Raw genomic sequence first — 14,599 nt, forward strand, 5'->3', positions numbered from 1 at the left:
GGCAAGACTCGATGCGCTGGAATGGTCGATGGGCATCGTGGATGTTCGGCACTCCGAGATCACCAGTACAGCTTTTCCCAGCGCGTCTTCGACGACCGTACTCGAAGGATGTTGTGAGCTGACGCCATTTCGTAGGCGGAACCTGTCGAGTTGCGTTGCCTTGCGATCACGACATCTCACTTTGTGAAGAAGAGTTCGAAGCACTCACAGACAAGCAATGTCGAGCCGCAACCTGCAAAGAATGCTCCGCCTTCATCCTCCAAGCAAACGACAAAGATGAAGTCAAGGCATTCGACGAGCACGCCGCGCTCCAAAAGTACCACAACGCCCACGACGGCTGGCTCGCCCTCGACGCCGAAGACTACGACATCACCCGTCGCAACTACTTCACCTTCCCCACCCAACTCCTCAACGACGCCGCCCCCTCCGCCCTCCAAAGCCTCACCACCCCACCCTGGATCCAACCTCCCGAAACCTCCTTCGCGCACTCGTCCGCCACCGCCTCCGCACTCAAACACTTCCAAAACCTCTTCACCCCACCCTCCAGCACCTTCAAAGAGCGGCCCAACAAACTCCTCAACGACCTCTGCGACCTCTTATTCTTCCAAGTCCAGGCCGCCCTAGGCTATGACCTCGAAACGATGCTGCCTGGCTGGAAGCGGTTTCTGAGGATATGGATGTTGAGGGCCATGAATTTCGTTACGTGTCGGTGTTGTATTCAGGGGGGTTCGGAGCACAGAGGGTTTCATTACCATGATGGGAGCGAGTTGTATTGGCAGGATACTGGGAAGGCGGCGGAGAGGCTTGGGGAGGAGATGGAGGAGGGGTTGAGGATTGTGGACGGGCCGGGGGGAGAGAGGGAGGGGTGGTGAGGGTGGGGGGTATGGTCCGTTGGATACGGATGCGGATGCGGGTGGGGATGGTGAGCCGTGGTGGATGAGGCCGTGGGTGCCTGTGTGATTCGGTAGGGGAACGTGGTAGCAAGGATAATTCTTGCATACCAAATATCATTGATTTTGCGCGGTCTAGCACTCTACTGTCGATATGATCTCTTCCCACCACCTTGTCCACTCTTATTCCGCCATCAAAAACTCCCCCAGCGTCTTCACATAACTCTCCGTCTCCTCCAAAAACGGCGTATGGCTACTCAACGCAAACGTAACCCACTTACACCTCGCCCGAATCCCCTTAAAAAACGGCCACACAACCTCATCCTGCGCCTCATCATATTTCCCATTAATCAACAACACCCCGCCAGGCACGAGATCCTCATCAATCGTCCCCAACTTCCCAACATAATCCCAATCCTTCACAGTGCCCACCACAGTAAACTCAGACGGTCCGTTCATGGTGGCGTAGACGGTGTTGTCGTCTGCGATGCCGGCGAGGGAGGCTTCGAGGTCGGCGGGGAAAGGGTGCACGCGGCAGAGGTGGCGGCGGTAGAAGGCGAGGGTGGCGTCTTGGTAGGGTTTGGAGTCGGTTGTGCCGGCGGCTTCGTGTGTGTCTAGGGCGTCTTGGACGTCTTGTGGTAGGTTGCCGCGGAGGCCGTTGCAGACTTTGCTCCAGGTTGGCATTGCCGCGGGGGAGTTGGAGATGATGAGTTTTTTGAGGCCTTTTGGGCGGTGGTCGATGGCGTATTCGATTGCTTCCATGCCGCCGCAGGATTGGCCGAGGAGGTAGAAGGTGGTTATTCCGAGGTGTTGTTTGAGGTTTTCAAGCTCCGCGATGTGCAGGGCGAAGGTGAAGAAGCTGGTGTCGTGTTTGTGGTGGGGGAGGTGGGTGTTGTCGCCGCAGCCGAGTTGGTCGTACATTATTACGGGGATGTTGTAATCGCTGGCGATTAGGGAGATGGGGCGGATGTAGTCTGGGAGTGAATGTCAGTGATCCCTGTGGTTAAGGTAGTTGGTGATGGTGTGCGCTTACGGTGCAGCATTCCTGGTCCGCCGTGGAGACAGATCAAGGGAGTCACATCGGGGGATAGTTTGCCCCATATTCTGTAGATTGTTGTTCCCTTCTCGCCAGTCTTGGGGACTGTGAATTCGACTGAGCCTGTCGAGGTTTCTTTTGGATATGGTCGAACCTGACCAGGAGGCTTGGGAGTGTTCTCGTCTGGGATGTTGTAAGACATGATCGTTCGCTGTCGTGATGATGTATAGATCTAGTAGGTGTCTCAGATCTGTAAATCCGGCGTTCAAGGCTTCGCGAGGTAGTACAGCTACAGCTCATAGCTTTATACAACGTGTTTCTCTGAGGCTAGGTGTACCCCGCACTTGCATGCTGTTTGCGTGACAGGTGGGTCGTGGCTAGCTAGCGCCAGGGACGAGCATGAAGGATCTTTCGAACCATATCGAACAGAGAGTTGACCAGGGAGCTCAGTGGTGCTGAGATGGGTATCTAGATGTTCATGATGTTTCGTATGTAACAGTATATTCGACTTCGCGTCTGATGATGGGCTCGTGAGACTGCGTGCTTCCTTCGCTGGGTTTCCGTGCGCCGTGGTAAATTGCTGCTGAATATTGTATGTCGTCTGCCCGGAACTGTTCACCCTTTGGCGGAGGTTCATTGCTGACATCTCTGTGGCCAGATCTTGATTGTGTATGGCGACCTCCAGACAGCTCCTTGAGCCGATATCCCTTGGGCGAGAACTTGTTACTCCCATGTCCATAGGTGCTATCGTTTCTTGTGGCCAGGTCCATACCGAAGCCAGTGTGGAAGTCCCTGAGGAACGGTCTCAAAGCCACGACCATGGCGGACAGCAGTGACCAAGTGAGGCCGACCTGCTGCCAAGCCAGTGGCTGTATGATGCGGACAGCTGGGTTAGGGTCCTGTTCAAAGGCGGAAACGTAGTGCGCATGGACACCCGCGAATGCGATGCAGCTATGTCGGTCAGTACGTGAGGGAAATGTGTGTGTGTGTGAGAGCACGTACAAGAGCCGAAGGCCAAGAATGGCCGCTGAAGTCCATTTGTAATTCCACTTCATCTGGAGGGACCAGACAATCTTACAGAAAAGCGAGAAGCCCCAGATCTCTGTGACAGTGTCTGCAATCGCTACAGCTATCCAGCGAGGTTGCTATGTCGGTGTTAGTAGACTCCCAGCATCTGATCATTGTGCACATACCTGATGACAATGCCCGTCTACATTCGGCATGAGACTACCGCTGCCGCACTGTACTATGACCGCAAGAAGCGAAGCCAGACCGAGCGCGGCCACGACAGCGAGTGTCAAGTGAAAGACAATCCGCATTCTCGCATCTCTGGATAATAGCCCCCGAACTGTCAAAAGCACGGCGGCCTTTGCGGTCCAGGTGGCTAGCACGTAGAATGCTTCGCTGGCCATGAATAGCTGTTCGCAAACATCAGTCATCAAGCTTGCCAAAACACCCAGACCTGTCCACTCACCTGCCAAAGAGTCCGTATGCGGTCTGCACTTTGTAGTGTCGAGGCCGTGGTTCCCAACCCCATCGCCACGGCTGCGAAGGACACGGCCACTTCCGCCAGAATGAGCACGCATGCCACCAGGATGGCATAGTCGTCGATCTGGAATCTCCTCCATCGCACAAAGAGCCGGACGGCAAATGTGAGGTAGATGAAGGCAAAACATATCACTCCGACAGTCCACAGGACGCCTCTTTGGTCATCCTGGTTGATGACGGCCAGTGGCGGTGTCAGTGTATCGGGTATAGCCATGCTGGTGTGGCCGGTGTCATGATGCTGTCGCTGCTCCGCGCGGTGGTGCTAGCATGTCGGCATGGGCATGTTCATATCACCAGCAGGCGAGCATCCGGCGAGATAGCTGCTGTGGTGAGGAGGAAGAGCAACACGACCGGCCGCTTACCGAGAAGTGCAAGGCGGGAGCCAATCGTGTCGGAGGCATGGTCGGCATACGACGTTCCCGCCGCCCATCTATTAAGCTCCGGCGGTTGGTGTAACCGACGTTTATGGTTACTGCGCCAATCTGCAAGCTCCCGACAACGCAGCGCAGTGATAGGCGCGGAAGAATGCAAAGGATGTGCACTGTGCAGAGTGCAGCAGGATGTGAAGTTGGATTTGCCTCGCCAGCAGTCCGTGACATGCCTGCCCCGACTTGGCCGCACAGCAGATCCCAGAAGGGAGAACCTCGACATCACTTCCTCATCTCGACACGACACGACACGACACTGCGACAGCTGGAGAATTCCCAGCCGTCAACCAAACATGACACCGCCGATCAACAACGAAGAATTTTGCTCCGGCATGGGGTCGTCGCCTACCGGCCAATGGCGCAAGAGGACGCCACCTGCAATAAGCTTCGGGTCTTGCTGGTCGCGCCCCAAAGCCACTTAGCTGCAGCATGATTCGGTAGTGTCGCCTTCTCGGCCACCCATCCCACACTCCTCTGCTGCACGTGATAGGAGATTGGCGAGAGAACCGGCGCCCGCCCATCCTGCGACGGGCCTTGCCCTCTGGATCAGGATCCTCCGGCCGAGACCATCACCAACACCAACAATGCCGACTATTGCGTAACTGAAGAAATCGCCAGGCATGTTTTTGTATCCCGAGTGAGTGATCCGCTGGAGCATGACTACATCGTCGACCACCATGGACTCCAAGGACAGGTCCGTCCACAGTGATGGCGGCGCCTACAAGGCCACGAGGGGCGGAAATGCCAACGACCAGAGAGACATGGCGAGGATGGGGAAGACTCAAGTACTGCAGAGGAATTTCAAGCTGGTCACGATGTTCGGCTTCAGTGCTATCTTGATGTGCTCGTGGGAGTCTCAGCTGAGCAGCTTGAGCATTGCGCTTCAAAATGGTGGGACCGCGGGACTCATCTGGACGTGGCTGATATCATGGATGGGCTTCACTGCGGTATATGCCTCCATGGCAGAAATGGGATCGATGGCGCCGACTACAGGTGGCCAATATCATTGGGTTAGCGAGTTCTCACCGAGAAAGTATCAAAAGGTTCTGAGTTACTTTGTTGGATGGCTTGGAGTGCTCGGATGGCAGGCTCTTCAAGCATCAATTGCATTCCAGGCCGGCACTATCATTCAAGGACTTCTGGTGTTGAACTATCCTTCCTACGTTTACGAGCGGTGGCACGGAACACTGCTCGTCATCGCGGTCCTGGTCTGCGGTGCTCTATTCAATATCTTCCTGGCTACGCGACTGCATCTGGTCGAAGGTACTATCTTGGTCGTCCACGTCTACGGCATTTTCTGCATTCTGGCTCCTCTTTGGATTCTCTCACCGCGCTCCTCCTCCGAGTATGCCTGGCAAGCATTTCAGGACCCTGGTTGGCATAGCGCTGGACTGTCTGCTTTGATTGGTATGCAGGCCAGTGTGGTGCCCCTACTTGGAGCAGACGCATCAGTACACATGTCGGAAGAACTCAAGGATGCAGCGTATACACTGCCACGGTCTATGATGTGGGCAACTTCCCTTAACGGTGCACTGGGATGGGTCACAGCCATTACTGTTGCATACTGCATAGGCGATCTTGAGTCTGGTGAGTGAAGCTGGAATGGTGCACACATCTGCTATACTAACGCAGCCCAGTGGTCAACACGCCCACGAACTATCCCTTCATACAGATCTTCTACAACACAACCGGTTCAAGACCTGCAACGAATGCCATGGCAGCGGTAGGCTGACCCGCAGGATGACACCCTCGCAGCTAGCAAGTGCTGACATGCCGCAGATCATTATCCTCATGGACGCTGCAAGTGCCATCTCAATTCAGGCCTCTGCATCACGCCAGATCTTTGCCTTTGCGCGAGATGATGGTACACCGTTTGCTGCCTGGCTATCAAGAGTACGTTCTTGTTCACCTAGAGATGTGTCTTGCTTCAAACTGACGTTTGAACAGGTCAGCCCACGTTTGGACGTACCTCTGAATGCCGTGATCTGCTCCACAACAATCGCGTGCCTTCTTTCGCTAATCAACATCGGAAGTACGGTCGCCTTCAACAGCTTAATTTCCCTTACCAACGGAACGCTCATGGTGTCTTACGGCATGTGCATTGGTTGTTTTGTATGGCGGCGACTCTCAAAACAGCCAATGCTACCTTCGCAGTTTCAGCTCGGCCGATATGGATTGCTAGTCAATCTGCTAGCAATGAGCTTTTTGTCGGTGGTCTTTGTCATGGTAAGTGCGAAGAAATCTGATGTAAGATCCCCTGATCTCCACATACTAATTGAACGCTAGGCCTTCTTCCCGCCAACACCGCTACCAGCATTGACCGTAATGTCTATGAACTGGTCTTCACTGGTATTCACTGTTGTCGCAGTATGGGGCATTGTGTTCTACCTCGTATGGGCGCGTTTCAGATACTCTGGGCCCGTAGAGTACGTGCGAAAACTGGACTAAAAGTAATGAATCATGGCATGACGACTTTTCTGGCACCCTCCCGTGCCTCTTCACACCCGTCCCGTATGGCTAATTTGCCATCCACATCTTATCCAAGCAGAGCAATATCGCAGGATCAAACTTTCGCTCCACGAGACCAGAGATGGAGCACACGCGTTGAGCACGGCTGCACGTGGCTTGCCAAAAGATCGGCACGGCTTTGCACCATCCACCTGCCTAAATGAAGCTAGCCATGAGCAGCTTGCAGCTTGCCCCATCTTTATCACCAGTAGCACCCACGTTGCCGACGCCTTCGTGTTTCGACTTACACTTCCACCCTTCGCCGACGAGAGGGACGCCACGCCGTGCGACACCGACACACCATGCTGGGCTCGTCGAGAAGCGACGTGCATCCACTCCGGACCATGTCGAAATCCGAAGACTACACGTACAACGCCTACGACGCCTCGGGCCAGGACTCACCACGCGGCAATGGCGATTATGACAGCCGCGACGTTTTCGGCCACGAGGAGCACCACGACATCAAGTACAAAACGCTCTCATGGCAGATTGTGAGCGTGTTGATGATTGCGGAGATTGTGTCGAATGGGATGCTCTCGCTGCCTTCGTCGCTGGCGGTCGTCGGGATGGCCCCGGGTCTCGTTTTGATTATCTTTCTGGGAATCTTTGCGGCGTATACCTCGGTTCTGCTGGTGCGGTTCAAGCTGCGACATCCGGAGGTGCACAATATGGGCGATGCGGGAAAGATTATGTTTGGAGTTGTTGGGCGCGAGGTTTTTTCCTTTGGAACGATCGCGTTTGCGTTTCTTCTCGCGGGCGGACAGATGCTTTCGGGGCAGATTGCGCTGTCGAATTTGAGCAGTAATGGACTCTGCAATGTATCGTTCACGGGGATCTTTGCCGCTGCCACGTTCCTGTGCGCCTTGCCGCGAACGTTCGATGGACTTGGGTGGATTTCTATTCCCAGTGTGCTCAGCATTACGATTGCTGGAATCGTTGGCATGGTTGGTGCTGGCACTCATCCAGTGGAAGGCCGGTCTGTGGTTGCGGCACGCTCCAGCGATTTCTACACGGCGTTCTTCTCGATCACGAACCCGGTCTTTGCATACTGCGGTCACTTCATGTGAGTAGCATATGCTCCAACATCCCTTTGACGCAGGACTGACGAGGATTAGGTTCTTCGCACTCATGTCTGAGATGAAGAGGCCTCAAGATGCGTAAGTAGCGAGAACGCCATATCGCCTCATCCGACTCAGGCTGACGATTTTACAGCGTGAAGGCTGCATACACTCTGCAAGGCTTTGCCACCACATACTACGCCATCTTCGCCGGTGTCACCTACGGCTTCATCGGCAGCGCAGTCCTCTCGCCATCCTTTTCGTCTCTCGAGACTGCATGGGCGAAGGCGGCCTACGGTATCGCTCTTCCAAATCTGCTCATCGCAGGCGCACTCTACGTGCATACCGCCAGCAAGATCATCTTCGTTCGATTCTTCCGACATTCTCGCCACCTTCACGACCACACAGTCCTGGGCTGGGTTGTTTGGGTTTCGCTAGTTGCAATCTTCAGCGCCATTGCCTTCGTGTTCGCAGTGGGAGTACCTATCTTCAACTACTTGATTGGTATCACTGCATCCCTGTTTGCGGCATGGTTCACCTATGGAATGTAAGTTTTGGCAGTGCACCCGTTCAATCGATACCGAGCTGACAGATCTCCAGTGCTGGTATGTTCTGGCTGCATGACGCTTACCATGATGGAGAGGGCATCAGGAGCTGGCGAAAGAGATGGGGCGGCACCTTGATGGCAGTCCTGACCATTGTCGTCGGTTTGTTCATTTGCGTTGCCGGTCTGTATGTGACGATTCGTGCTATCGTGGACGCATACGCCAATGGCACGATCACGGCGCCTTTCAGCTGCGGAACTTCTTAGCTTATTTGTATAGCGTTTATGACAATCTTGGGTGGTGTACTCGGATATGACAGTAGTGATTTGAACAGCAGCAGTGCTTTCGTACTTTGAGCAAGGTGGAACTTCGCATCCTGATTCCTGCGGTCCACCATGGGTAGAACTGCTTGTCCACGAAAGGGCAAACTCGTACGACTGGGATGAATGGCGACAAAGCCTCATTGACTCCAGTCTATGCATGTGACAATGCAGGTATCTGATAGAGTCGTGAACAATTGGCCCTGCAAGGGGGCGAACTTCAGAACCCCTGCTCTTGGCAGAAGTCTGACCAACTTTTCGCCGCTTCAGATCGGAAACACCACGTTCCCTTCACGCACGCACATCAACATCCAACCCTTCATTCACGCGAACTGCTCCAGCATATGTCCTCCCAACGATGCACCCACGGCACCTCGGAGCCCACTCCTGATTATGCTCAACCTCAATGCCGAAGCCGCTGCATTTCCCGGACGCGGTGCGATCTTCATCATCTATCTCTTTGCGGAGGTAGTGAGCAGTAGTGCCAGCGAGTCACGCAGTAGTCTGCAACAGCTCGACCTCTGACATGACTCTCCTGCTACGTCGACGAGCACTATGCCCACTGCGACACCTGTGGACACACCTGTTGCGGATGCAGGTCCGAAACGAATGCTCGCACGCGCTCGGGATGGCGGGTTTCTTGTGACATCTAGCAGCTTGCTTGAGTACACGAAGGCTGTTATACAAGTGCTCCGGTGCGAAATACCGACTATTGCAGTGGTGTTTGCTCGTACGAGTCAAGGGCCAACGTCCAGGACTGCCAACACGAAGGCATTGTTGTCTCATGGCAAGTGCCGCAGCACTTCGACTGTTCTCGAGGCATCATGTCTTCTGACGGCGTGGCGCAAGCTCAACCAAATTCACTAACAGCTTACAGGGACTTCCCGGCCACGTTCTGTCAATCAAAACATGCCGATCAGAGAGCTTTCAGGCCATCGCAGTAAGGCCGCGTAGAAGAAGGTTTCGAGGGACGTTGAACCCGTTCGAAGCATGCCTATCAGGCACGTCACTGCGACTAGATGTTGGCAGTGGGTATTTTGCATGAGAGAGGTATAAGGATTGCAACGTCCAGTCTCGATGGGTCTCGCCGAGGTTGCTCGACATCTGTAGCTCTCTGTTCGATATGTTCAGCGTTTCATCCACCCTTGGGCTGGCCGTCTGGCTGGCCTCTATCATCGGCACTGAGGCGCAATGCAGGAACACTGTCAGTGTGTACAACCCAAACATACGCACTATGTCCACGAACAGCAGTAAGTAGGCCCGCCTCACGTTACTCTTGCGGATACTGATACATTTCCATAGCCTGGTTCATCGTCCCCGTGCCAAAGGCAGCAGTTCAGAGTGCCGTCAAAGCAGCTTTCCCACTCCAAGCGCTGACGCTCCTCGACGTCCCATCCGACCCAACATTATTCCCTAACGGCTTCCCGGCTGGTCAACACCCGGTCATGGTGTCTATCGGTCTTACCGACGATATCCGCATGTCTGTCTTGCAAATCGATGGACCCCTGCTAAACAGCAACATCTATGCTACATACGTCAGCCAGAACGGAAACCCAGCTCCCCTGGCGGCGGGTTTGAACTCTTACATCGCTGGTCCTGACGGCCCTCTGCCGAACGGATTGGTACCTGCAGTGGCATCAACCTTGCTGTTCGCCGGAAACCCTCTCAGACTCGGACAATTCGCGCCTGAAGCTGCTGCATATCAGGATCAAGGCGCAGGCAACCTCTTCGCACAGGCCAAGTGGGCACTTATACCCAACCCGATCTCAGGACCAGGAGTTTATCCCGAAGCGGCCGACTTCGCCTTCACCACGGCTAGCACTTCTCGATACACTCAGAAGACATTCAAGGAGTTGGCCAACCAGCCCATCATCCTTCCATCCGGACAATGCCAGAGGAACGCAGCCTACTTCACGAACGTGACGGCCATGCCAGTCTTCCGCAACGGCGATGTCACTTTGGGACCGGGTGCTGATGGACTTGGTGTCACGTCAGGCACGTTGATGCAGGCGAGCCCAGATAAGAGCGGTGTATACAGCAATCAGGATGGTTTCAGCGCTTGTGCGCAGGTTGTTGGCAATAACCCTGAGGCTTGCGATGCGGCCTCAGCTAATCGTGACCCGAACACGCTGGCTTGAAGGGCATTGCCGAATAGAGGGCAGTAACATTACAAATGCAACTTCAGTTCGCTGTCATCTCAATATCAGTCTTGAGGTTTGAAGGACACTCTGCTTCTTGGAACGACTCTGATTTGAAAGTACAAGGGCCTTCACATCAGATTTATATCACGCCGGACAGAAGCAACACCACAACGCCGGTATTCCGCAGAAACACTGGCGGGTATCGCTCCTGCATACTGATCGAGCTTAGACGCCTCCAGTTGGTCTCCTGTCGACAATTATGCCTTCATTCACGTAGAGAATCCAACGACAGTATCCCAGCAACACCTCTTACCACTTCGGGAGACGTGATCCTCCGTGAGCAGCATCCTAGTCTGAGCTCGCTTCAGAGCTGCAGGTACCCTCAGCTCGTACTGATCAACATCAAGGATTATTAGCAAGCTGAGCTCTAGAGCTGCCCGCAGATTTGACAGTAGAAAGCTCACGAGCAGGACTGTGCCAGCGAAACTGCTGCTCTTTGTCACTCTGTCAAGTTAGACGAATACTTGCCGTTGTGAAGACTATCAGCACTTGCTCGTTGCCAACACTGGCGCATGCACTGATATCGCTCTCTGCAGCTTATCGACAACGACATCGATCATGATCGACTTCATCCTCTCCCCAACGCAACAGCAAATGCGCAAAGAAGCGGCCGGCTTCGCAGACCAAGTCCTCAAGGGTGCTCACGCCGTCTACTCCAAACATGCCTCCCAATCCGAGCGCTTCAGATCTACTCGCCAGTTCTACCGCATGGCCACAGCTGGCGGTATGATCAAAGGACAGATTCCCACGGCTTTAGGTGGTGCGAACGAGTCGCTTGTAGATGCTGCAGTAACTTTGGAGGAGCTCTTCGCAGCGGACACGAGTGTGACGCTGACTGTAGCTGCGACCGGACTGGGTTTGACGCCGCTGATCATGAGTGGACATGAGAGGTTGCAGAAGGAGTATCTGAAGCCGTTCTTGACTGGTGAAGGAGAGCCTTTGGCTAGTCTTGTGCATTCTGAGCCGGGTGGTACGGCAAATTGGTTGGAGACGGGTGGCAAGGGGTTGAGGACTACGGCAAGGAAGGAGGGAGATGAGTGGATTGTGGAAGGGGAGAAGGCAAGTATGGTTGCTGTCGAAGAACCTGGCGGCATGTCCAGCTAATCCTGTTGTAGTTATGGACAACCAACAGTGGCGGCTGGGATGGCAAAGGCGCAGACCTACAGTGCGTTGTCTGCCGCAAGATCGTTGAAGGCCAAACCAACGGCGACGACAAGGACGTCGAACCCCGATCATCAGTGATCATCCTGCTGGTCACCCGCGATATTATCGCACAGAACCACCCCTCCGCTTACACGATCCTCGATGAACCAGAGTTGATGGGCTTCCCAGCTCACTCAGGACCACACAGCAGATACTCGGGTCTGCGTGTCCCAGTCGACAACGTCCTAGCCGAAGGCGAAGCAGCCGCATCTCTAATCGAAATGTCCTTCACAGCCTCTGCTGCTTTAGTCGGCGCATTCTCCGTGAGCATCATGCGTGCAGCTTTCGACGCTGCTCTTGCTTTTGCGAAGTCAGACAGTCGCGGTGGGAGCGTGCCGATCATCGAGAGGCAGAGTGTTGCGGACTTGCTGATCGATATCAAGATGCGAGTCGATGCTTCGAGGTTGTTAACCTGGAAGGCGTTGCATTCGCTGGAGAATGGGCCGGGAGATGTGAAGTCGAGGCAGGAGCTGTGCTACGAGGCGAAGATCTTTGCTTCGGATAATTGTGTGAGGAGTGTGACGGATGCTATGAGTGCTGTTGGGATGTAAGTGCTTAGGTTTGATTGTAGTGGTTCGGTCTCGCTGACGTTTCGCAGGACCTCATATCGCAAAGACCAGCCATTTACACGGCTTCTGAGCGATGCATCCTGCCTGCCCTTGTTCGACGGAGGCAATATGGGAGTCAGGAGGCGCCAGCTTGAGAGGATTTTCCAAAGTGAAGACTACAATTCCTTGGGTGGCCTTTGAGAGCATGAGTGCATGATGGTACATGTTGCTGCTTGTACATCGTCATACATATATTGCTTCCCACCACATTTAGTCTCTACGTGTCATCCCATAATTCTATGCGAGCAGATAGAGGCGGAAAAATTACTGATAGCGATTTCTGTCTTGCCCAAAAGAATGTGTATGTCTATACATCATACGAACGTGATGCTGCGTCCTATAGCCCCTTATGCCATTTCCCCAAGCCTCATTACATGCTAGACATTTTGTGATTACATTTTACAGCTATGGTCCTGCTCTCTACAAGAAAGCAACGGCCGCAGCAGCTGCGAGCACCATAGCGGAGGCGGCACTACCAACCATGGCAGAAGCGCCACCAGTGTACGAAGATGGGTTGCTTCCAGTGTACGATGGTCCAGTGTAAGTGGTGTTGCCTTGAGTGGCGTTGTTGCCAGCTGCTGGCTGGTATGATGAGCCAGAGCCGGATGAAGTGCCTTGCTGGCCAGAGCTGGATGAGCCAGAGCTCGACCCGCTGCTGCTGGAGCCAGATCCGCTGCTGCTGAAGCTCGATCCGCTGCTGCTGGAGCCAGATCCGCTGCTGCTGGAGCCAGATCCGCTGCTGCTGGAGCCAGATCCGCTGCTAGCACCTGACTGAGCGGCGTTCTGGGCGTCGTCGTTTGGAGTACCCGCGGCAGCACCGCCCGAAGTGGCGGAAGAACCTGTGGCGGTAGCGGCGGCCTGAGTAGCAGAGCGCGAGCCAGAAGCTGAGGCAGTTGGCTGGGTGGTATCGGCGCCCTCGCAGCTGAGATCGTAAAGAGGAGCACGGCGATCGGCGGGGATGACCTTGAACGAAACCTCTTGATCAGCTCCGTCGTTGAGCTGGTACCAGAAAGTGTTGGTCTTGCCCAAGAGCTTGCATGCGACAGCCTTCCAGTATTTCTCGGCGTTCTCAGTTCCAGAAGTGGCAGCGCCGGACCGTGGGCCAGTCACTGGCCAACCCGTTTCTGTCACCCAAACCGGCTTGCCCATCGAGGCGCCGACAGTGGCGTCGTATGCGTCGAAGAAGAGGCCTTCAGCGTTCTCGATGCTGTTCTCGTTGACGGTCTCGAAGTATGGGTATGCGTCGACGCCCAGGAAATCGAGAGCTTCGATGAGTGGGTTGTTGGAGGCGTTGACGTACGCAGTCCAGGTATCGACGTGGCCGATTGGCTGGCAATGTGTCAGTATGGTCGCTCGTCATGTCGATAGGGTTGTTGCTTACAACATCAGCCCAAGCGGTACCCTGGATAGCCTCGCGAGCCTGCGAAACGTAGTTCACAAGCTGCTGTGGTCCAGCACCTGGACCGCTCTCGTTCTCGATACCAGTGGGCGAGATGCGGTAAAGATCCTCAGATCCAATGGAAATACCAAGGATCTTGCCCTGGAGCTGCTCTCCGTACTGCTGAACCGCAGCACGCAGGGCCGTGATCTCGTTCTGGAAAGCCGCGTCACCACCGCTGCACCACAGACCCAACAACAGCGATGTGTTTGTGGCGACCGCGGCTGGCAGAGCAGAGATAATGTCGCTCTGCGAGTATCCCTGGACCATCGTGAAAAGACGAGCCGATGTGAAAGCACCAACTCCCGGCAGCTCTTGCGCAGCCCTGAAGTCTGCCTCCCAGTCTGACAACATACGGGCTCTGTTGTCGGCGTACAAAGCGCCATAGTTGAAGCCACGGATCTGGGCCGTAGCCGCGCCAGCAAGGGCTAGAAGAGAGAGTGTGAAATGCATTTTTGAAAAGACTGTGGGTGATACGAAAATTGGTGAAGAGCGTGTTACAAGGGGTGAGAGAAGAGGAAGTCCTTTGTGATGGTCCACGCATGCGCACTCCAGACAAAGGATGACGGGTCCCAAGCCTTGGCCAGGGGCAATAGTTTGGTTCGCTTCTAGAGACGCGTTGACCGCGGAACCGCTGGCGCTAGATAAAGCCAAAGCGCACGACTCTGCCACGATGTTCCGAGACTTGGCGGAGGATCGTTGCGCCATACATTGAAAGGAAAGAAATGTTGTTGGTGGTGTCGTAGAAAGGCACTTTGATCGCGAGACTTCAACGAGGCAGTCATTCACCTTCTTACCTTGCTGCCAAGCCAAGAC

The 14,599-nt window shown here is 54.6% G+C and overlaps 8 protein-coding genes across 8 annotated transcripts; 5 read left to right on the forward strand and 3 right to left on the reverse strand.

The window, feature by feature from the left end:
• Positions 1-28: 28 nt before the first annotated feature.
• Positions 29-872, forward strand: CLAFUR5_09873 (uncharacterized protein; the record flags this gene model as incomplete). Its single annotated transcript, XM_047909021.1, has 2 exons — positions 29-65; positions 136-872. 2 exons carry the CDS (start codon positions 29-31, stop codon positions 870-872), a joined length of 774 nt encoding a protein of 257 aa, XP_047764570.1.
• Positions 873-1,073: 201 nt separating this feature from the next.
• CLAFUR5_09874 (L-amino acid amidase) lies at positions 1,074-2,128 on the reverse strand (the record flags this gene model as incomplete). The annotated part of the gene is made up of 2 exons (XM_047909022.1): positions 1,074-1,864; positions 1,924-2,128. The coding sequence occupies 2 exons, from the start codon at positions 2,126-2,128 to the stop codon at positions 1,074-1,076; spliced, it is 996 nt and encodes a 331-aa protein (XP_047764643.1).
• Positions 2,129-2,402: 274 nt separating this feature from the next.
• Positions 2,403-3,688, reverse strand: CLAFUR5_09875 (uncharacterized protein; the record flags this gene model as incomplete). Its single annotated transcript, XM_047909023.1, has 4 exons — positions 2,403-2,877; positions 2,929-3,071; positions 3,120-3,344; positions 3,401-3,688. 4 exons carry the CDS (start codon positions 3,686-3,688, stop codon positions 2,403-2,405), a joined length of 1,131 nt encoding a protein of 376 aa, XP_047764644.1.
• An 870-nt stretch (positions 3,689-4,558) lies between these two features.
• On the forward strand, positions 4,559-6,350 carry CLAFUR5_09876 (uncharacterized protein; the record flags this gene model as incomplete). Its single annotated transcript, XM_047909024.1, has 5 exons — positions 4,559-5,489; positions 5,540-5,625; positions 5,682-5,795; positions 5,850-6,128; positions 6,189-6,350. The coding sequence occupies 5 exons, from the start codon at positions 4,559-4,561 to the stop codon at positions 6,348-6,350; spliced, it is 1,572 nt and encodes a 523-aa protein (XP_047764645.1).
• A 362-nt stretch (positions 6,351-6,712) lies between these two features.
• On the forward strand, positions 6,713-8,279 carry CLAFUR5_09877 (N amino acid transport system protein; the record flags this gene model as incomplete). The annotated part of the gene is made up of 4 exons (XM_047909025.1): positions 6,713-7,473; positions 7,526-7,567; positions 7,623-8,015; positions 8,069-8,279. The coding sequence occupies 4 exons, from the start codon at positions 6,713-6,715 to the stop codon at positions 8,277-8,279; spliced, it is 1,407 nt and encodes a 468-aa protein (XP_047764646.1).
• A 1,177-nt stretch (positions 8,280-9,456) lies between these two features.
• Positions 9,457-10,471, forward strand: CLAFUR5_09878 (uncharacterized protein; the record flags this gene model as incomplete). Its single annotated transcript, XM_047909026.1, has 2 exons — positions 9,457-9,583; positions 9,636-10,471. The coding sequence occupies 2 exons, from the start codon at positions 9,457-9,459 to the stop codon at positions 10,469-10,471; spliced, it is 963 nt and encodes a 320-aa protein (XP_047764652.1).
• A 621-nt stretch (positions 10,472-11,092) lies between these two features.
• On the forward strand, positions 11,093-12,486 carry CLAFUR5_09879 (Nitroalkane oxidase; the record flags this gene model as incomplete). The annotated part of the gene is made up of 3 exons (XM_047909027.1): positions 11,093-11,593; positions 11,650-12,284; positions 12,336-12,486. 3 exons carry the CDS (start codon positions 11,093-11,095, stop codon positions 12,484-12,486), a joined length of 1,287 nt encoding a protein of 428 aa, XP_047764653.1.
• A 279-nt stretch (positions 12,487-12,765) lies between these two features.
• Positions 12,766-14,236, reverse strand: CLAFUR5_09880 (putative glucan endo-1,3-beta-glucosidase eglC; the record flags this gene model as incomplete). The annotated part of the gene is made up of 2 exons (XM_047909028.1): positions 12,766-13,674; positions 13,727-14,236. 2 exons carry the CDS (start codon positions 14,234-14,236, stop codon positions 12,766-12,768), a joined length of 1,419 nt encoding a protein of 472 aa, XP_047764611.1.
• Between the last annotated feature and the right edge of the window lie 363 nt (positions 14,237-14,599).

Source organism: Fulvia fulva, chromosome 7 (genome assembly GCF_020509005.1).
Source record: "Fulvia fulva chromosome 7, complete sequence".
NCBI classification, from domain to species: domain Eukaryota; kingdom Fungi; phylum Ascomycota; class Dothideomycetes; order Mycosphaerellales; family Mycosphaerellaceae; genus Fulvia; species Fulvia fulva.